The sequence below is a fragment of the Lathyrus oleraceus genome, chromosome 4 (assembly GCF_024323335.1).
Source record: "Lathyrus oleraceus cultivar Zhongwan6 chromosome 4, CAAS_Psat_ZW6_1.0, whole genome shotgun sequence".
NCBI lineage: Eukaryota > Viridiplantae > Streptophyta > Magnoliopsida > Fabales > Fabaceae > Lathyrus > Lathyrus oleraceus.
Window position 1 is genome coordinate 40,640,057 of NC_066582.1, and position 22,712 is coordinate 40,662,768.

The window sequence follows — 22,712 nt, forward strand, 5'->3', positions numbered from 1 at the left end:
ACGGCGGTAGCTTCGGAGTGAATAAACGGCCTTCAGGGTTTCCGCCTTCTGAATTCTTTGGATCAGCAGGGTTTCTGTGTTTCTCCCTCTGGATGCGTGTTTCCGTCCGTCTTCGTCCGTCTGTGTGTGTTTTTTTTTCGTGGCAGTGGAGCATGTATTTATAGTAGAGGTAGTGGTGACCTAATGGGCTTAAAATGAGGTCCAAAAATTCAAATTCTCGCAAGCTTCGCTAGGCGAAGGAATTGCTCGCCTAGCGAGCAAGCTAGGTCTGGGCCTTGTTCTGGATCTGACGCTTCGCTGGGCGAGCTGCATGATGAAGCGTTCGCTAGGCGAAGGGATTGCTCGCCTAGCGAGCAAGCTGTTTTGGGCCCCTTTTGGGTTGGGCCTGTTGTAAGCTGGGTTTTTGTTCACTTGATGTCGGTGCCTTGCAGAATAAGTCGGAGGGTCTTGAGAAATGCTTTGTAATACCAACGGGCAAATTTTGGGGTATGACAGCGTCCAAAGAGTTTTGTGTTTTAGTCCAAAGAGAAAGGCACTGTTGATTTTGATTGTGTTAGATGATAAGCAACGATCTAGAGGGGTGAATAGATCCCAAGTTAAAAACAAGCTTACAAAAATTGTTTTGAAAAATTTAACGGCTAGCAGAAGTGACCCGGATCGAATCGTCTAAACTGAACCGCTATCGAAAAGTTCGGATATGCGTATATAGAATCAAGTTATGATAATGAGAACAAATTGATCAAAATAATTTTAACCACAATCACTTAAATGTTACACTAATAGTAAAGTCTATTTCCAATGACATAATACACAAAAATGCAATTGAGACAAATTATTGAACACCTTGTGTGCAATTTAATTTCGTTTAGCATTTTATATGATTTTGTTGATTTGGAAGTCCAACCACAATCTAATAGATTGTGATCAACTCAACAAAACATTTTTCAAAAGGTTATCAAAAAATTTCACCAAACGTATTGATCGCATAATCGACGAATTCAACAATTTGCAAATGAAAAGTAAAAGAGAGAGAGAGAGAGAGAGAGAGAGAGAGAGAGAGAGAGAGAGAGAGTACACAAGGATTTGTTTAGGCAGTTCCCCAATCGGCCTCGCTATGGGTACGTCTGCCCTCAATTCGAACTCGAATTAAGATAGTGAAAATTAATCTTACTTTGTAAAAGTCGTTTACAAGAAAAATGTAGTAATGCAACCCTACAAACTCTATGTTTGATGTTGATTCTAACATTTTCTCTTCCCTTGATCTGAGCTTGATCAAGTCACCCAACAAAACCAATTTGAGCCACCATCTCATGCTACTCCTTTGCAAGAAACCCCTATTCTTCAAAGCTTTCACTCGATCGAATCCAAATTACAAATTATTGTAACCCAAGATTTAACAAGATGATTCGCCATCTCATGTTACTCCTTTGCAAGAAACACATGTTCTTCAAAGCTTTCACTCGATCAAATCCAACTTGCGTAATATTTTCCAAGACCTTAAAATTTCCAATTGATCTTGAAGGAAAACCCCAGCTTGATTTTCTTATTTGAAACCCTCAAAGATCATCAATCCAATTTACAATTCAACAACCTAACACTACTACAAAAAGTACTTTTAACGTTGGATGTAAAATGCATTTTACCTCGGCTGCAATAGCGAGGTAACGAAGGATGTCATAAAAAGTTGTCACTTATCACCTCAGTGATTTAAAAACCGAGGGGTAAAGTTATATGCGCATGGGAGCAACAACACTTTTATTATTTTTAAAACTAGTGTATCTTATATCTCGGTTTATCTTGAAAACTGAGTGGTAAGATTATTTATTTTTATAAAAAAAAAATGGTTACATTGTTTATCCAGAATATTACGTTGTTTACAAAGAATATTAAAATAAAAATCAAATTTCCTAAAGATATAGATAAAAATCAAATTCCCTAGGGATCTTGATAAAAATCAAATTCCCTAAAGATCTAAAATCTAGATCTTTGAATTATTGAATCTTGGGGAAGATCAAATGTTGGATGCAAGATTATTCTCTACGGATCTTGCATGCATTTGATTCTGAAGTAAAACAAAATAAATGTTAGATAAATAAAATCAATATTCAAATATATGATTTTGTACTCAAATAAATATTTAAGAAAACAAACCTTAAACCCAAGTAAATTTTTGCTCTTGCAATCCATCTTAGAGAACTTTTTCAAATGTCTTTATGTTTCAAACGCTTCATGTTCCATATAGGTTAGATTTTCAATATTAAGCGTGATTTAATAATGGATGTCCCTTAGGTTTCACGCGGATCACTAGTGGTAAATTCTTGAACGTTAATAAACATTAAATAGACGGTAAATATTTGTTTAAGGGCGTTGAATATAATAAAAAAAACGCTTAACTATCCCCTCGGTCATGAAGAAAACCGAGGTGAATAAGTTTTTTTTTAATTATCTTGTTTACACAGAATACTAAAAATACATTATAAAATTTGTTTCCCAATAAGAATTTATGTTTTCTGCACTTGCAATTCATCTTAGAGATCTGTAGTAGCAACTCATGGTCAAATGAACGGTGGTGAATATATCTTCCAACAAATATTCATCAAAACTCTTCCAACATATCTCTAGGGTAAAATGACGTTTGATGAATATCTCTTTAGGGCGACTACATATAAGTTAGTTTTATGGTAACATCTGTTTAACGAGTATTTTTATAGTAAAATATGATTATTTAACACCTCAATTTTATTATAAAACCGAGATGAATTTTTTTTTTAATTATATTGTTTACGCAAAATATTAAAATACATTGTTTACAACAAATCTTTTGTAAAATCCAAATTATGTTGCATACCTTTTAAAACAATTTTAAAAAAATAATAATAATTTTTTGCACTTACAATTTATCAACTGAGAACTCTTCAAAGGTTGAGCTCCCTCCTTTAATTGAGGGTTATTTCAAAAATATAAAAACGAAAACATCAACACCATTTTGTGAGAAAGATTGCAAGGGTAGAAAAAATGTTTTGTTCAAGATAGAAGAACATTGAAGAATTTTTCCGTCTTGCAATCCATCCCAATGGACGATGCTTACGAGTTTGGGGCGGCTTCATATTAGTAAGGATTGGGGTAAATTTGTTTAACGAGTGTTTTTATAGTAAAATATTATTATTTTATTCCTCGGTTAAATAGAAAACCTAAGGGTTAGAACATTTTGTTTACACTTATAAACAAATAAAATCATAAACTGCGATAGGTGGGAATCGAAGCTTGTACTGAGTTGTTTTTTCACCTCGGTGTTTTGAAAATCCGAAGGAAAATATTGTTTTTTATTTTTTTTAAATAATAAAGAATAGAGTTCATTGGCTTTATACCTTAGTTTTCTATTGTTCGACGTGAAAGCTTCATCATAAAAAACGTTATTTCTTGTAGTGTAAATTCGACGTTATCAACACTGATTCTAGATGGCACCCAAATAAAAAATGATTATGTGTAGTTTACTTGTGTGTACGCATAGAACATAGGTTGAAGATAAAGAGAACTTTTTGATATTCCAAGTTTTCTTTTTTTGAAATGATGCATGTATGAAGTTTTTATATGTATGCAAGTTGGAGGCAAAAGGAATGCAAAAGATTTGAAAAAATCATGAGTTTTTGGAAAAATGTGTTGCATCTGTCAACATATGTAAGTCATGGTCGACACATTTGATACATGTGTCGACCTGTATAGGTCATGTGTCGACACATACAGACATCACATCAAACAGAAACTACAGGCTTTAAAATTGACCCACATGTATCGACTCATAACTCGTATGTGTTGACTCATAGAAGAATTTTTTTTCACGTGTCGACCTAAAATACTCTATGTGTCGACACATCAAATAGAAGCTACAACCTTTAAAAATGATCCACATGTGTCGACTCATAGAATGTATGTGTCGACACATAGACCTATTTTTCTCACAAAAACTTATTTTTAATGCAAGAAATTTTTTCTAAATCATTTTCAAAAAAAAAATTATGCTTCCTAATGATAAGGTGCACATAAGACTCAGAGGATACCGTTCAATATATATAAATGCTAAAGTATCCTAGTTTTGACATCATACAAAATAATCTAACTGGAAGTTACACTCACATATTATTGAAGTGTTGGTATGAGGATGGAATTTGAAAGTTGTTATGATTTGAATTGCACTAAATTTTATGAATTAAGGCGAATACTTTAAATAATTGGGGCATACGTCCCGTATTCAAAGACATTCAAAACAAGGATAAGAATAATCTCTCTCATTCTTCTCCATTGCTTAAGGCTTATGACGCACAATTCAGATCATAATTAAGTAGGTGTTTTGATAATAAAAGGAGTTTTTGTTTTGAAAAGGGTGAAGCAAGATGTGCTTGAATGGATGAAGCTCAGCATGACCAGGTCTTGATGTCCTTCTATCTCCAGGGTCTTGAATGTGATCGGACTTGAGAGTGCCTTGGTGGATCAAGTGTGTGCAAGTGTAAAGGTCTAATTTAATCAAGTGATCAAGGGACATATGATCACTTGAATGAATAGGTATCCTAAAGGGAGCATGCAATTGTTCATGAAAAGTCATACAACAAGTATAAAGTCACAAATATAATTCATTGATCAACTAATCAATCAATAAAGGATCATGCTAAGAATCACATAATAAGCACATGTAATTAGGAAGAAAAAAAACTAGAAGTATTATCAATTGAAGTTTAATCATGTTAATCCTACTTTCTAACTAATCATTAAATGAAATTAAAAGAAATCTAAAAATTAAAACAATCTAACTAAAAACCTAATCTAATGACATTCATTTATTAAAGGGTGTATTTTTTAATAAGGATTTTTAATATGCTACAAAATAATTAAAAGAAAAAACCAATAATAATAATAATTAATAATTAAATTCATTCTCTGCCAGGGGGTGTGAAGTGTAAAGGATGTCTGGCTAGCAATTGGAAGCGTTGAGCCTAGAATCAGAAGCCTAAACTATGTATATTTGAGTTTAGAAGGAGCAGTGGAGGTGGAGCATATGGACGTCAAAACAACTTTCTTACATGGATACCTTGAAGATACAATCTACATAGAACAACCTAAAGCTTTTGAAGAAAGTAATGATAAGGTATGTTTGTTGAAAAAGTATTTGTATGCGTTGAAACAAAGCCCAAGGCAGTCGTATCATCGTTTTCTAGTTCTTTTCCAATGTGTTGTATACACTATCTTAAAACAAAATCATGCAAGTTGGTAAAGAATGGAGTGTTATACCGATACTCAATATTGACAATACTTTTTTTAAATGAGAACCTAATTGAACCTAGCTGCAAATTCAACATGGTGTTCACAGCATCCCAACTTCGGCATAAATCTCCCCGGTTTATAGTCAACATATTTTTTAGTCTCCAATGAGCAGACTCCACCCTAAAAATCATAATTAGAAATTTGTGTTAAAATATATTTAGTAATGTAATAACATCAAAATGACGTATGTGTACCTGTTTGTTGTTATGCTCCCTAAATGAGTTACTATGTTAGTCCAAGCAGCAACAAACATTTCTTTATAAGGTGTCAACCATGTTTCACTCACATACTAAACAAATAAAGGAATATCAACACGAATAGTCTCAAAGTTCTTCAAGTGTGCGACAAACTCTGTTTCTCTATTAGCATACATGATGGTATTCCATAGATCCATGACATGTTCTTGTCTTTTTGATTTAACATACTCTTTACATTTTATACTAACACTTTTTGAAATAGGGAACGAGCACAACAGATGAGTTGAATTTGGAAACATAACTTTCATGGCATTCATCAACGCAAGTTTATGATCCTTCACCACAACCTTCAATAGTTATTTCTTGGAAGAACATAACTCTTTGAGCTTCTCTAGTGTCCATTTGAAGTTCTCTTACCTTTCATGTTCCAAATAGGCAAAGCCTACCAAAATAGTCAATTTTATTGACGTAACACCAACAATCTCTAACAATGGTAGCCGATACCTGTATGATCACGACACACATAATAAAAAATCTGATGAATCAAAGTATGTCAAATAGATATCAAAGTATGGTCGCGATGCACATTACCTATTTGTCTTGTATGTATAATAAAAAATCAACACCAAATGAAACATACTCAACAACTTCACTGAATCAGGATGTGTCCAGAAGATATCAGCAACACCATTTGAGTCTTCTTTATTTCTAGTCTAGCACATGTATTTTTCTCTATGAATAAGACTCAACAACATTTACATTTGTGTCAGTGGATCTCTCTTGCTCGCATTGTATGTAGCTCTAGCCTTATACACTTGGGTGACAATGGTGAGGTTTTCTAGATCTTTGCCTTTTAAAGCAGTAACTAGGTATCGTGGAACCATGTTGTACTTCGTCATGTCATTCACAAACTATCTCTCATGAACTTTTAGACGACCTAAAATGTCATGGCCTTCTAAATCCTTAGATAGTTTATGATTATGCAACACACACCTAACTATCACCTTCCAATTGCTACCACTCTGCGCATATCTCAACCTAAAAAAAAAATTCACTGTCATACTATAAATGCCCTGTGAGGATTTAGTGCTTTCAGATACATTATTTCATTTATAATTTCATCCTCTCTCACAACTCATAATCAATTTATCTTTCCTACCTCGCTTGCCATTTGCAGTATTAGAATGAACAGTCACAACAATAATATCATGTTGTTTGTCAATATTTTGTGTCTTAATACTTCAGATTGAGACTCAAATATATGTCATTTACATCATATAAAAAGTATACTATCAATATCATATAAAGAAGAGAAAATATTTAAATTAAAATTTTTACATAGAAAACATATTGCATCACTGGTGAAGAACTGCGTAAAATTTGTACACAAATCTATAGAAGACCCTGTCGACTCCGGACCACATAAATAAAGCATTTTTATGCTATCGGAAATTTGAACTACAGTCAAAATTTTCGGTATACCTGAAACTTTAAATTTTTTGATATTCATAAAAATGTTAAATTTGTAGAAGTTTTTGTTTTTTTTTCAAAAAATTTAAAATTTTTGAATACATGTTTCAGATTTTCCGAAAAAATACCGGATTTTTTTGAAATTTCCGATATTTCTTCCTCGAAAACTTTCAAAAGTCCATTACAAATGTGAAAATTTCCAAAAATACCTACGGAAAATTTTGTTTTAATGACGTTAATAAAAGTGAAAAATTAAAAAAAAATTGATTGAAAAATAATAGCAACATTTTTTAACTTTAAAAATCATAAGTGTGAGGTAGAAGTGGGGTTGACAAATTAAACTTGGAATCCTAAGTCATTGTTACTCATTTCAAAAGTAAGTGTTATTTTTTGGGTTACATATAGTAAGCATTATTTGAATAAAGTGAGTTGGAACTTGGAACTACTCCCACCAACAATACTAGTACTAGCATTTGGATTTGGATTTTCTTTCTTTGTGCCTATAACTATCTGTTGGCTTTAATTGATTACCTTAAAAAGGACATGTCCTTCAAATTAAAGGAACCCTCCCCACACAAAAAAACTCCTGAATACAGAATTTTTTGTTTTCTTTGTACATACACAAAACATGTACCAACATTTATGACCCAGCAATATATTAGCACTATTGAAAACGACTTGCATGACCCATTGCACTCAAATTGAAGGGTATCCTTTACTTTATACTAGTACTTTATTATAGCTATATTTATTACTACTACTATAGATGTCACATATGATTTCTTTTGTTGAAGTTGCAAGTATGTATATAAAAAGACAAAAGGTGAAAACTAGAATTTGATTTGATAACATAAAGTTGAACGAATATTAACAACAAATTGAAGAAGGGACCACATTCCCAATCACATTTCAAATCATGCAAAAGAAAAAGACATTGACATTTTCTTTATCCAAAGCTTAATCAACAACAAAATCAAAATCATTGACAAATTTATTTATAAAAACTCAAAAACAACAGACTCCAGATAAGAAAGAAAAAAAGCCGGTTCCTTCATTTCTTCAATCACTCCTCAACAGCTAGAGGCACAGACTCAGCCTGAGGAACAAAGAAAATGTAACATATTACATTAGTAACTTCATAGAAAAACATTGATCATATGTTATATAGTTTGTGTGTGCCTATAGAACTTACCAACTTGCGGTACTTGAGAGCATAGAACATCTCGAGATAGCGGCGGCTCTCGAGGCGGTCGAGGTTAGAAACATGTTTCCAGAAACCATAGACACCAGTGAGTGTAAGAAGCCTCTGAGAGTAAATTTGCCATGTGTACCTTTGGAACAAAACCAGAAAAGAAAACATGTTAATCATAATTCACACAACCACACAACCAAACAAAGACAAAGACACCTATGTAATAGTAACATGGTTGGTTTGGTTATAGGAGCTTGCTTACTTCTCTTCAATACGTTGGAGACCACCTTGAGAGATCTTGTCCCAGTGAGATGGATCAGTCTTAACTTTCTCGAAGAATTCGACTAGGAGATCAGCAGCGCGGTCGCCGTGGTATGGATCGATGTGGAATCCAGATTTTCCATGGACAATGATCTCAGCAGGTCCACCATTGAGTGTTGCGAATGTTGGTAATCCGGTAGCCATGGCCTCAACGACTGTTAGACCGAAAGCCTCGTAGACAGCAGGCTGCACGAAAGCTCCTTTTGTGTCACAGATCACACGGTAGAGCTCTCCGTTTCTGACACGGTTCATCTGAGACGAAATCCATCTGAATTGGCCATTCAACTTGTAGGTCTCGATATGTTCGTACATCTTCTTCATCTCAGCTTTCTCTTCCAAGTCCTTTGACTCCTTCCTTCTGTCTCCGGCAACAACTACGAGGTTCACCAACTCACGAAGCTTGGCATTCTTTCCGTACCATTCAACAAGTCCTGTAATGTTCTTCACACGGTCCAACCTTGCCATGGTGAAGATAATCGGCTTGCTGCGGTCCTTGAGCACACATCTGTCACAAAGGAGTCGCATTTGATTAGAAAAAACTTTCATGCGACAATGCCAACAACATAACATTATCATAAAACGAGAATGAAAGAATCTCACATGTGTTCTTCATTTTCCACTGTGCTGTAAAGAAGCTCTTCAATTTCAGGGTAGAATGATGTCAACCTGCGGCTAGTTTCGGTGTAAGGGAAGTAAATGGTCTGATCAGCTCCAGGAGATACAATGTTGAACTTAGGATCAAAGACATCAATACCGTGCACGACACGGTACAGTCCCGGAAGAGTGAAGGCAGTGTGACTCTCATACTGTCCAACAGTATCCTTGCTGCACAAGAAAACACAACAATTTCAGTAAGCCTGATAATCAAAGAAACAAAAATTGCAAACAAAAGGATATCATATCACACCTTCCAGCAATCTCTTGGAAGGTACTTGTGATGATGAAATCTGTGTGGTTCATTGCGAAAAGATCGGCGGTAAATTGGCAGGAGAAGTGATACTTCTCTTCGAATTTTTTCCAGTAAATATCAGATTCAGGATACTTAGTCTTCTCAAGTGCATGAGCAATAGTACACTGTAATAACAGATAAAGGAAAAACATTAGAACAAAGCATAGTTAACAGAATGTTACAGTTTACAACTGGTAAGTGTTCATGAATACAAACCTGAGTGACACCTAATTTATGTGCCAACAAAGAAGCAACAATGTTTCCATCACTGTAGTTTCCAACAATCAAATCTGGTTTGCCTTGCAACTCTTTGGCAAGCTCATGAGCAACATCCTAATGACAAGATACATATAATTAAAAATAAAAGAAACATCAAAATGTTTGAAAAATTGTCAAGATTATGGATCGAAGTGATACCTCGGTGTAGGTTTCTAGATATGGCCAGACTTCGAAACGCGAGATCCACTTGCGAACAATTCCCTTCTGATCTCTGAAGGGAACTCGAAGAATGTGGCAATGCTCGGTTCCATAAACCTTCTCGAGTCGTTGGCCACAAGTAGTTCCGACTGCGTCTGGGAGAAGACGAGTGATCTGTATTCAACAGAAACATCATCCACAACCACAAGCACCAATTAGAGAATTAGCCCGTACGCAATATACAACGAACTATGACTTACAAGTTACCGAATAAAATAAACTGGAACTTACAATGAGAATGCGAGGAACGATATCCAAGCCTTGTTTCTTAATGCGATTGAGCATCTCGCTCTCCAAGGCACGAACTTGATCCAAAATGTAAACAACCTAGATTGAAGATCAAGTAAAGCATGTGAGTTAGGTATAAAAACAGTACGAGATTATTCACAAACAACAGAAACATTCGATCTTATAAACCAACCTGACCACCGGTATCAGGGTATCCCAAAACATCATCTTGAGCAAAGTAACCGTGAGGAGAAAGAATGACAACATTAAACACCATAGGGATTCTGTCAAGGAAAGTCTCAAGAGTGCAAGGATCAGGAGCCTCAAGAAGATCCAATAGAAGCTGAATGGACTCGAGCACGCGCTCTGCGGTGTCTCCCCAACCTCTCTCCAAACCAATCTCCTGGAACCTGTGTTCGAATTCGGAGTACGGTGTATCCGGAGCAACTGTGCCTAGATACTCTTCAGCCTTTCTCAGAACATGTTGAAGAGAATCAGGGTTCTGAATTCTGTCATTCAACATCAATGTCTGCAAATCAAAATACACACAAGATCAATGATTTGAATGACACAAAAGCATGCAAGATCATGGAAGTAGCGAGTTGTTACCTTCCCCTTGTAGCTGTGAAGTCTGAGAAATTCCAAAAGTGGATGCAAACTCTCCTTGTCATGGAAGAGTTTGGCAGAAAGGTGACGGTTGAGAAACTGAACACCATTTCCAATTGATTTGTTGAGAGTAGGACGAGGGAAAGATGCAGTAAATGGTTCAAAGTCCAATTCAAGCACAAAGTTACCATTAGCACTGCAACAAAAGTGAAATTTGTGTAAAAACATTAACAAAATCACAAAACCAATGATTATAAAAACTGAATCAATTTGTTAATCAGTACCTTCCATCAACAAGTTCTTCCTTGAATTTGAGAAACTCAGCAGGTTGCAAATTTTCAACCACAAGAGCATGCACATTCACTCTCAGATACTCCCAGACACCTGGCCTTGGACGAACAGCAAGAGCAACCCATGGTGGCAAAACTATAGCTTCCTAGAAAATCATCAAAAAATCAAAAACAATCATTGATCAAAATCTATGTAGTACCGACACATCTGAAAAAATCGTGTCAGTGTCGTGTTCAGGATATCTGTGCTTCATGATCAAAATAAATTATACCTGTGTGGATCTGAGAACTTCACCAAATGCACCATCAGTCAGCTTCTGTCTATTCTCTTCGGGAATTTCTTCAAACTCAGCAATCACTTGATGGTGTTGCAAAATTCCCTTTCCCTTTGCTTCAATCCTTCAAAGTTTCATCAAACATTTTCAACAAAATTGAACTCAAATAGTAATAAACAAAATTAAATGACGATAGATTAACTCTTACCTTGAAAGAAGAGCTAAAATTTCATTCCTATTAGCAGTCAAGGTTTCATCGAGCCTCTCTCGGAGACTATGAACACGAGTCAATCGATCAGTAGCCATTGAAATTCTTCAACTGCAACAACAACAACAAAATCAACAATATTCAAAATAATAAAATAAAATAAAAAACACTGAAAATAATTTGATAAATAAAATAATTAAAAATAGAAAAAGTTTTTATTCTAGAACAAAAAAACTGGATTTGATTTTTAATTTTCAATTTTTAATTTTCAAAGCCACCACCATCAACCACTTGTCAAATAAAATATTCATACCAAACCATCACCTTTTTCAACTAAATTTTCAACCTTAAACAGTGCGTGGGAATAATTTCCTTTTTTTAAAATAAATAAAAAATAAACATTATCAAAATAAATAAATAAATAAAATAAAAGATGCTTCAGCTTTTGTGTTTTAATTAAAGTTCCCTTTTTTTTTGTTTTTTATTTAATCAAGGCCATGCATGTTGATGTAATGAAAGTTTCATGAACAAGGTTTAAGGAAAACTCAGAGCACCGACAGAACCTTGTTCCTAGGAAATGAAACCGAGTATAATGTCTCAAGAACACAAAATTGAAGGAGAAAAAAAAAAGAACTACAGTAAAAGATCATGACTCCATTTTCATGGTGGAGAGTTTGATCTAGTGATCAGAGAAGAAAGAACATGCAGAGGTGGCGGAACATGGTGACGTGGCAGTGATGAGAAAGAAAAAAAACAGAACAACGAGAAAGAAGAAGAAGAAAAATAAAGAATACCTATGAAAATGAAAACAGGGTGAACGCAAGAAAGATAGGGGGTGTAAATAGAAGGGATGAATGAATGAAAATTGAGGTTGTGGAGGAATGAATTTATAGAGAAGAAAGAGAAGCAGAATAGGAATTTCACATGCTGAAGTGGAAGTTTAATTAATTAAAACAATTAAAAATATTTTATTTTATAAGTTAAGACATTCTCCAAAGGTCAAAAAGTTTTACCTCATTTTTTCTTACTGTTACATAAAGAGAATGAGTGTATTATTTTATAAATCTTGCTTTAAAATTGATTTTTTTTTAATTAGGCTTTTTTGACTTGAATTGAAATAGAGCTAGAGTTAGAAATGGAATATACATACTTTTAGCCTAAAGTAAGCGTTCATTTTTTTGGATAAGTGTAATTTACTTTATTAATTTTATTTAAATAAAATTTTATTATTTTATTGATTAATATAATATAAATATAAATAAATATTGTATTGAAAATCTCAATTTAACTCAATTAAACGTGTTAACTATTATTCATTTACTCATATAAGATTTATTATGATAAAAATTCTATTTATAGGAAAAATAATAAAGTTTGTTTGGTTGTTAAATATAGGTATAGTTTCTTCTCCCACAAGAAGGAAATACTTTTATTTTTTTATTTTATTATTATTATTAGATCACTTTTTTATTGTGTTTACATTGGTCAAAGATATTTTATTATATATTATTTAATTTTATTATTTTATCTATTAAATCTTAATTTAGGAAACAACTTCTTTAAAATTAAAACACTTTTACAGTAATTTATATGCATTTTATCATGATTTAAATAAAAACACTAGTGCATATTACCTCTTTCAACCTTATTTATTAACAATAATTTTTTAAATTTTTTTGACTTTAAATATTAACAAAATTTATAAAATATTTAATTTTTTTATTTCAAAACTATTCTTATTTTAATTGTTTAATATTATTATGGGATAACAATTTAACTAAAACTAGATTAATAATTATATTAATTTATTTTATTTTGAGTGAAAGTGTAATTCAAGTATTTGTAGTCAGTTATCATGTGTTGTAAATTCATTATAGTTGAAATAGAATTGTTTGGTAATTTATTGCACTCTGTCTATAATTGGTTGTAATTTGTCCTGTAATCGATTACAACGGTAGATTTTTTTATTTTTTGTATTTATTATTTGTACCTCACTCAATGTAATTGTACATATCCCCTTAGGTATCTCAATAATAATCATCCACATTTCACCCTCAATAATAGTTACTCTAATTATTGAAGGCGCAACGACTGCACAAAGAACTTTACATAAATAAGAAAAGACAAAAGATTACAAGATGATGACTTCTCGGAAAGTGTACTTATAATGTCACAGTAATAAAATAAAATTGAATACACAGGGACTGCTATTTAACAAGACAATATTGTTCAATCCGTATAAAATAGTAAATTGGTGGGGGGCTTTCGAGTTTGAATGCGGAAAAAAATAAAGTTGTTTGACAATAAGAAGAAAACGGCCAGGTTGTGAATAGAATCATCTATTTCTCTATTGTTGATGTTTGATGCATTACATGAATGGTATCGTCACTATAATCCCACGACGAATTAACAAAACCGTTATACCTAATCCTTTGCGGTATAGCTCACTAATCAATACTCGGAGTTTTCTATCCCTAGTCCACCAGCGTAAGTAAGATTAAGCAATGCAACAAAGCGTTAATTCTTAAGCCACTACTCGCTGTCTTATATCCCCTATTCAACCAACGTAAGCACAACATTTGCCCTAGGTCCAACACATACACTAATTATCAGTATTCTCTATGTGTCCAAAATTATATTAAAATAGTATCTCACATAAAAAACATTAAGAACAAAGTGCAATTGAATAAAATTATAGATTAAAATACTCTTGCAATATCAAATCAAACATATGTCCCAACAATATTAATATAGGTTCATCAAACACAATCTATCCTAGAGAGAATTTACTACTCATGATTCAAATTACAATACCAAAATAAGAATAAGAGGTTTGCAATAATAATTCCCTTGAAGAATTGGTCTCTGGTGGCTTTAAATGTTCTCCAAATATGCCTTCTAGTGTTGCAAATCGTCACCCTTGATGTAGAAATTCGTAACCCCTAAAAAAGTATTAAAAATCTCCTTAAAAGCCTTCAGAATGGACCCGAACGCGTCAGAAAAGTCAAAAAAATCTCTTTTAAATGTATTATAATAATATTTAAAATTTTCAAAAATTAAAATACATTTAAGAATTGTAGTTAATTTTATATAAAAAATTATATATTTTTTGACTTCTTCAATAATGATATAAGAAAGGAGAAATTAAATGAATTGAAAATATTGGAATAAATAAATAGTTGAGAGTGAAATAGAAAATAAAATCATTAAAAGTACTATATTAAAATTGTAAAACGATTAATAGATACTCATTTTTCTTTTCTTTTTTCGCATTATGAGAATATCTATAATGTATTTTTCTTGATGAAAAAATCAAATTGTCAAGTAAAAAATAAATTTTACAATATTGGCTTTAAGTGATGGGTCATTGTGGTGTTCGTCACAAGCAAATACTTTCTTTGTGCTATATTATTTATTTAATTTTGGTTTACTAACTAATTAAACCCTATTCCTTTAACTAGTTAGTGGATAATATTATAAAGAGCACTAAGAAACAAAGGATATATCAATCATTAATTTTTTATAAAGAGAACATATCAATATAATTTGATATTGCAGCCGTAAGGAGTACTTAATAAAGAATATGCTCTAAATTAAATAAGTCAGCAAACAAGCCAGTGATGATGACTATGTGACACTTTAACTATTAAAATTCTAGTACAAAACTATGTGACAATTTACCCCATGCAAATGTCGAAAATACCAAGGCTTTGATATAGTTTTTCTATTTATAAATAAATATCAAGTTGATATACTTTATCTTTAAAATGTCCTAACCCGGAGGAGAAAACAAGGTAAAGGAAATCAAGTAAACCAGGGAGAAGGGATATACAATACAATAAAATTATGAATGTTCCAATTTACATCAGTTTAAAAAAATTGAAGATTGTCAACAAAAAAAAAATATTAAATTTTTTTTGTAAAAAATATTCGAATTGGATTAAATTTTTAATTTATTTTTCAAAATTAATCCTAATAATTTTTAATATTTATTTATTTATTATTAGTATCATACATTACATTATTTTATTGTTTCTTAATATTTATTTTTAATATTATTTATTAATTTAGTTTAATCTAATTATTTTTATTATTTTGTTTGTTTTAATTATAATTTACCATTGTAATATTATTTATGATATATTATATATTACATCAAACATATTATTTTTATAGTTTTTCATAAAAAAAACAATTGAAATTTTTTAAAATTGAGCTCATAACAATGAATAGTAATATGAGTTTAAATACAATAATTAAATAAAACTAAATAAGAATATAATTAGTCGGAAAACATAATAATATCTAATTGGTATTATAAAATAATAATAAATAATACAAAAAAATGACTCACATCTTTTTAATAATTATTTCATTCGGTTATTTTGTATAGTTTAAAAATAATAAATATAAATAAATATTCTCTTCGACATAATTATAAGTAAAAATATTTCTTTTATATTTATTATAAAAGTTAGTTAGTATAATTAATTTTGATTTCATTTAAATTTACTATAATATTTTTAGTTATATTTGATAGATCGACTATTAAATTAAATAATTTTACATTAAATCAAAGATAAAATAGTAACATAAATATTAATTAATCTAAAAATTATTAAATTTTATTTATAATAGAGATCAATGTCATTTTTTACTTATAATAGTATCTAGAGGAAGTAAACAATACTTTTCTCAAATTAATAAAATCAACTATTTATAATAAATATGAAGTAACAGAAAACTAAGATTAATATTTATATAATAATATTAAAACTATTTATATATATTTAATCAAATTATTTATTAAACAGTAGTATCGTTTTGGATTATTTCTAAAGATATTTAATATAATAGTATTTATAATATCATATCAAATGTGAATATCAATCCCACATTAAATGAAAAAGTGAACGTTAAATATTTTATAAATAAAAAAATTCATAAATTTAATGTTTTAAAATTTAGATCGATCATCAATTTAATTAAGATATAATAAATTAGTGACCGGACTAATAGGTCACTGATGCAACCATATTACTTATAATTCAATTTATATAAATTAAAAGAATTATTTATGACATAAATTTCATTAATTATAAAATATATAGAAAAAAAATTCTACAAATTTATTCATACAAATAAGTTGAATAACAATTTTAAATAAAATTTCAACTTTCAAACATAATAATTTATTGATCTTATAAATTAATAAAAGTTGAAAAAGTAATTATATAATATAATACTATTCTAAATTATAGAATATAAATAAATATTATACTCTATATAAATAATTAAAATAAAATATTGAGTAGAAAAATAAAAATCTATAAATAAAAAAAATTATAAAAATTATGTGACTTTTATATAAAAATAATAATGAGAAATAATATAAAAATTTAATTTCAATTTTTTTTGTAATGTAATTTTTTTCTAAATAATGAAATTCATATTAAAATAATGTATTAATATAATTTTATTTTTCTTTTATAACATGATTTGTTTTCAAAACTTTTTTAACTTATAAATATAAATTCATTTTTCTTTTGTAGCTGTATTATAAATAAGTTAAAAAATCAAAAATAAATTTAAATTTCATTTTATATAAATTAATCCATTAATGTAGACCTAACTCTATTGGTAATGATTTAATAGTTAATTTTATTTCTTAAATTTATGTGTTTTGGTCCATACTCATAGAGTGCAAGCATAGATAGGATAAGAGCACCCACCTAATCAAATATAGTAATATTTTTTTGGTAGGTAGGGTAATTTAAATTAAAAATGTAATTACATTTTTTCAATGTTTCTAGAAACAGCCATTATGAAGACAACTTTTCTCGTCGTGGTTTTCCTGTTGTTTTCAAAAACAACTTTTCTCCATCGATTACAGCTACCAGCCTGATGACTCATCACTTGCGTTTTTTTAATTCACATCCTTATCCACTTTTCCCCTAATGTCTATTCCAATTTAATTAATTAATTATGATTCTGTATTAAAAAATGCATTCATTTAAGTATTCTTATTTTTTGTGTGGTTTCTGTACTATTTGACTTAATACTGTTGTCTGAACCGCTAAACTGCTGACGGGTTTGGTTACATGAAAGTGTTGGGAACATTATTTTTTTACTTTCAAAAAGAATTCCCTTGTTCCGAAAGGGTTAGGCATATTAGTTTATTCAATATCATTGGTTTTGATTGTCAAACAAAAATTAATTAGGCTTTTTGAGTAAAAGAAAAAAAGAGAAAACTCATATACAAATTATATATATATATATATATATATATATATATATATATATATATATATATATATATATTATATATATATATATATATATAAAATATGAGATGGTGAATAAAAATATAATATGGTTCTATTTCGCATGACATAATTTATAATTCATGATTTATAGTTTAAAATCTATAAGTTTATATCATAATAAAAAATCGTTTTGATAATAATATTTTTATCATAAGTTTATAGTTTATAACTTATTTTTCAGACTTTATTTCAAATAGTATTTAAATTTATAGATTATAACTTATTTGTAGAGTTGTTTAGAGTTCAAGATGGTTTGTCGTCGGTAAGACTTGTTTCTTCCAAAATATCAAGAGCATATTTCCTTTGAGAGATAACAATACTTGAATTTGATTGAGCTATCTCAATTCCTAGAAAGTAACGAAGATGACCTAAATCTTAAGTTTGAAAATTCTGAAAAAAGTGTTGTTTTAAAGTCTTGATACCCTCAAAATCATCACTTGTAATTACAATGTTGTCAACATAAACCACTCGATAAATATATTTATTGGAGGAGAATTTGGTGAAAACAGAGTGATCTGATTCACACCGGTTCATCCCAAATTATTGCAACACTTTACTAAATCTTCCAAATCATGTTCGGGGTGATTGTTTCAAGCCATACAAGACTTGTGTAATTTACATATCCAATTACACTCCCCTTGAGAAACAAACACAAGAGGTTGCTCCATGTAAATCTCCTCTTCCAAGTCACCATGAAAGAATGCATTCTTGATATCCAATTGAAATAGAGGTCATTGTTTCATGGCAGTCATGGATAGAAAGAGGCGAACATATGCCATATTTGCAACAGGAGAGAAAGTATCACTATAATCTTAACGGGGGACTTGAGTGTATCCTTTTTCCATTAAGCGAGCTTTCAATCGATCTACCTGTCCATCAAGACCAACCTTAACATTAAATATCCACCTATAACCAACAACAAATTCTCTAGGTGGGAGAGGAACAAGCTCCCGAGTATGATTAGATTCTAAAGCTGGCACGAAGAAGGCTATGTAAACTTCTTCAGCTTTTTTTTTTTTTTTTTACATTTTTCTATTTTACCTTTTCATTTTTATTTTAAAATTGAGAGAGAGAGAATATTGGTATAAGTAGTAGCGCCGCTCAACCTTTCTCATTGGCCAAATGAGTTATTTATATATAGCAACAACTTAGGGTTTACTTATTTAATAAAATTCTCATACTATCCTATCGATATTTTTGTGATCAAATTAAGTTTAAACTTAACAATATAAAATTATTTATATTTTTAATAAAAACAAATAAATATCAAATTGATTATTTATTTGTCTCTATTTATTTTTCTCAGTTATTTTGAATTAAAAATGAATTAAAATGAATAAAAAATCGAACACGAATATGTGCGAAAAAATAAAATGAATGCAATAAAATAATTTACGCGAAGATGCGAAAAAATAAAATGAGCATATCAGATTAAACTGCGTGTAATGTAAATCAATAAATCAGACAATTGCAGGCCCAAACTTGAAAAAAAAGTTCACCGATTATACACGTGGTTAAGAAATCGATTCAACCTGTCTGTTTGTTAAACCAAAAATTTATTTTAGACAAAACAAAATAAAGTTGGTTGCATGAAAATTTAAAATTCTCAGACAAATTTGGGGTATGACACATATGTGTCTTCAAAATTAACTTGTCACTTGAGGCGAGTACTCTTATCATCTTATCTTGTACCAATAGTTTATAATTCTTCTCAATTAGTTACATTATATTAAGCAAAATGCTTTTCATGTCTGGTATCTACAGTACATTGGAAATGACTGACATTTTGTCATCTTTCCTCATGATCGAAACATCATGAATACCTTCGGCAGCTAGGGTATTGTCATTTGAAAATTTCACTTTGTTCTTCATAGAAGGACCGATGTTGACAAACCAAACTCTCGTTCTAGTTATGTGTGATGAACAACCTGAATATTGGTACCATTAATCATTGAATCTTTCTTTTCTTTTGTTGTGGTCGTCAGCAAAACTTATTTTTCTCCGTGTTTCGCAAGTCTTGCATCACTTTTTCGATTATTTCTTTTATTTTCAGGATAATCACTAGCATAATGACCATGTTTCTGACAACTGGAATACTGAATATGACTCTTATCAAATTTCCTTCCACCACCACTTCCTCTACCTGCAACACCACCTTTGTGATTATTTTGGTTTGTGTGTTGTCTCTGATTTGACAAATTTCCTTCTTTTTAGTGACTCATACCATTTGAATTTTATAACCTCATCTACCTTTATTGTTATTCCACTACCTTTATTGTTATTCCATCTTCCTTTGCCTTTCTTTTCTTTTGGTAATTGTGCTTGCAGAGCTACATCACCTTTCGTCTTGCTTGAAGATCTTTTAGCAATTCTTTGTTCATGAGATTCAAGCGTCCCTTAAAACTCTTATTTTTTCATGCTTGATAGAAAATTTTATTCTTCTATGGTGATTGAATTTCGGAAGCAATGACCTCAAGATCATTTCAAATATCAATCTTGATGTCAACACTTTTCCATACATCTTGATTTGATTTACCAGTCTTGTTACCCTAGTGAAGAAATCAGATAAACTTTCACTTTCTTTCATCTAAAGAACCTCATACATTATTTTGTGAGTGTGTAACTTCACTTCTACTTGATTTCCCGTAAAGGTTCTCACTTCATTCAATCTTATCTTCCGCAACTTAGAATTTAGTAAGTTTTTCAAAAATCAATCATTTTTATGTTGTTTAAGTTACATTAGATAGTGTGCAGTTGAAATAGGTAGCTTTTTTTGGACATGCATTGAAAGTTTGTTGGAGTTTAAGACTGCAATGGTGTTTCTGCCATTTCTACAAAATCACAGCTTTATCCGGAGATGCATCTCCAGATTTTTTTAAACTTATTTCGGAGATGTATCTTTGGATTACTCTATGTCTGAATTTTGTATGAATTTTTCATGTGAGTGTCATATTTTAATGCAAGTGTAATGGCTGAAAATAACCTTGGATGAATTAGGCACAACTGTGTGTCCAAAACTGCGTTGGTACAACGTGAAAGGGTCGTAACCAGGACCACGGGGCCACGAGTTGATGATAACTTATTTGATGGTTTGCAACACCGATGTCCCCCTTTTACAAATGCTTCGTTTTTTCATCTTCACATAAATTTCTATTGCAAAATCAATTATATTTTCATTCTAATTAATAATTATCATTTCTTATTCTCCTACCATCATTGAGAAATCATTATCAACGTCAACTCTTTCATTCCTCTTCAAGTATATATTCAATATTTTTCTGTTGAGATAAGTTTAATTTCACTTTGATCATAATCGTCTTGTTTCTATCTCATAAGATATGTTTGATTTATATATCCTATTTCATAGTGATGAGTATCAGTTGTTGCCTCATGTAAAGTTTTGTCTGTTTGACTTTTACTTTTTAAACTTTAAGGTTAATTTCAAACATACATTTTGATTTTATTTCTTATTTTTATTTTTATATATAATTTTAAAGATTGTGTCTTTGTTTGATATTAATATTTGAAGTTCCTGTGTTTAATCTTTTTTTGGTATTTTATTTATTTGATTAAATTTTAGACATCCATGTTTTAAACTACAATTATCATTTATTTGTATGTAGAAGTTGTAAATATATTTATTGGGATTATTGCTGGAATAGGTTGATTCTAAATTATAAACAACAATTTGATGGAATAAAAAGAATAGAAATGTTTGAAGTTTCATATTTTAGTGTGTCAATTATCTTTCAAATTTCTCTATGGGACATAGAATCCAAAAGAACGCACTACAATGTCATTTAACTTGACATATCAACAAATATAACAAAGTAACTTGACCAAGAGAACAACATGATTCACAATGGACAATTCGAGAGAATTTGTTTACATTTTGTAACTTGAGATCTCAATTTGATAGATATTTACAATTTTGAGATCCAAATTAATGGTTTACTCATTTCAAAAAATCTTACTAATATTTTAGGATATTCTATAAATAAGAATTATCACCGTAGTAGTTTACGCAATACAAGTCAATATTTTTTAAAATTAAATTATTTGTTATTTTCTAACACTCAAGGTGTTTAATGGAAATTATTTATTGGTATGTTATCATAAGTTTTATGATCTTAAATAACAGAAGTTAATTTTATATTTTTTTAATATCTCTAAAAAAATATCTTTTTATATTCAAAAACAAATGCACCATAAATTATTTAAACTAAAAGTAACTATTTTCTTCTTCTTATGTTTCATCTTTTCTTTAATTAAAATATCTTCTTAATTACTTGAAAGGATTCTTCATCGAGTCTTTCTTCTTTCACTTAAGTTAAATATAATTGTTGTTCCTTACTCAGGATCGTCTCAAATAATTTAAAAGTGGTGTTTTGATATTTAAATTAGAACCTAAATATATATATATATATATATATATATATATATATATATATATATATATATATATATATATATATATATATATATATATATATATTAAAAATATTATATTTTATTTAAATTGTAAATAATATTAAAAGCTATAATAAAATAAATGTGTTGTAATCTACATCTTATCATTAATTCAATACTAAACAATTGAATCATTTTTTTTATTTCTCATTTTCTTAGGTTAAACCGTGCTTAGGAACATTGGTATCAAGAGTCATAGTTGTTACCATAAAGAACAAATGATTATACTTATCATCATAGATAATCTTCAATTACCTCATTCTTTCTTTCCAGTTTTTTTATTATTCCACTATATTTTTCTTTTTTTACCATCAACCCGTTTATCGGCTTCCATGAAAATAATTGAGTTCTTTTGATTAAATGATTTCATATATTTATTGAATTTTC

General features: G+C 30.1%; 1 protein-coding gene across 1 annotated transcript; it reads right to left on the reverse strand.

The window, feature by feature from the left end:
• Positions 1 to 7,807: 7,807 nt before the first annotated feature.
• LOC127138723 (sucrose synthase) lies at positions 7,808 to 12,468 on the reverse strand. Its single transcript, XM_051065221.1, has 14 exons — positions 12,324 to 12,468; positions 11,530 to 11,640; positions 11,319 to 11,445; positions 11,041 to 11,192; positions 10,760 to 10,952; positions 10,344 to 10,679; positions 10,154 to 10,249; positions 9,863 to 10,036; positions 9,662 to 9,778; positions 9,404 to 9,570; positions 9,097 to 9,321; positions 8,438 to 9,001; positions 8,176 to 8,314; positions 7,808 to 8,079 (listed from the first exon to the last, which is right to left on the reverse strand). Exons 2-14 carry the CDS (start codon positions 11,625 to 11,627, stop codon positions 8,047 to 8,049), a joined length of 2,421 nt encoding a protein of 806 aa, XP_050921178.1. The 5' UTR covers positions 11,628 to 11,640; positions 12,324 to 12,468; the 3' UTR covers positions 7,808 to 8,046.
• Between the last annotated feature and the right edge of the window lie 10,244 nt (positions 12,469 to 22,712).

Coding starts and splice junctions, on each gene's coding strand:
- LOC127138723 (XM_051065221.1), bottom strand. CDS start 11,627: ATGGCTACTGATCGATTGACTCGTGTTCATAGTCTCCGAGAGAGGCTC. Junction 10,037..10,153: donor TCGTTCCTCGCATTCTCATT/GTAAGTTCCAGT, acceptor TGTTGAATACAG/ATCACTCGTCTTCTCCCAGA. Junction 9,322..9,403: donor TTCCAAGAGATTGCTGGAAG/GTGTGATATGAT, acceptor TTTCTTGTGCAG/CAAGGATACTGTTGGACAGT.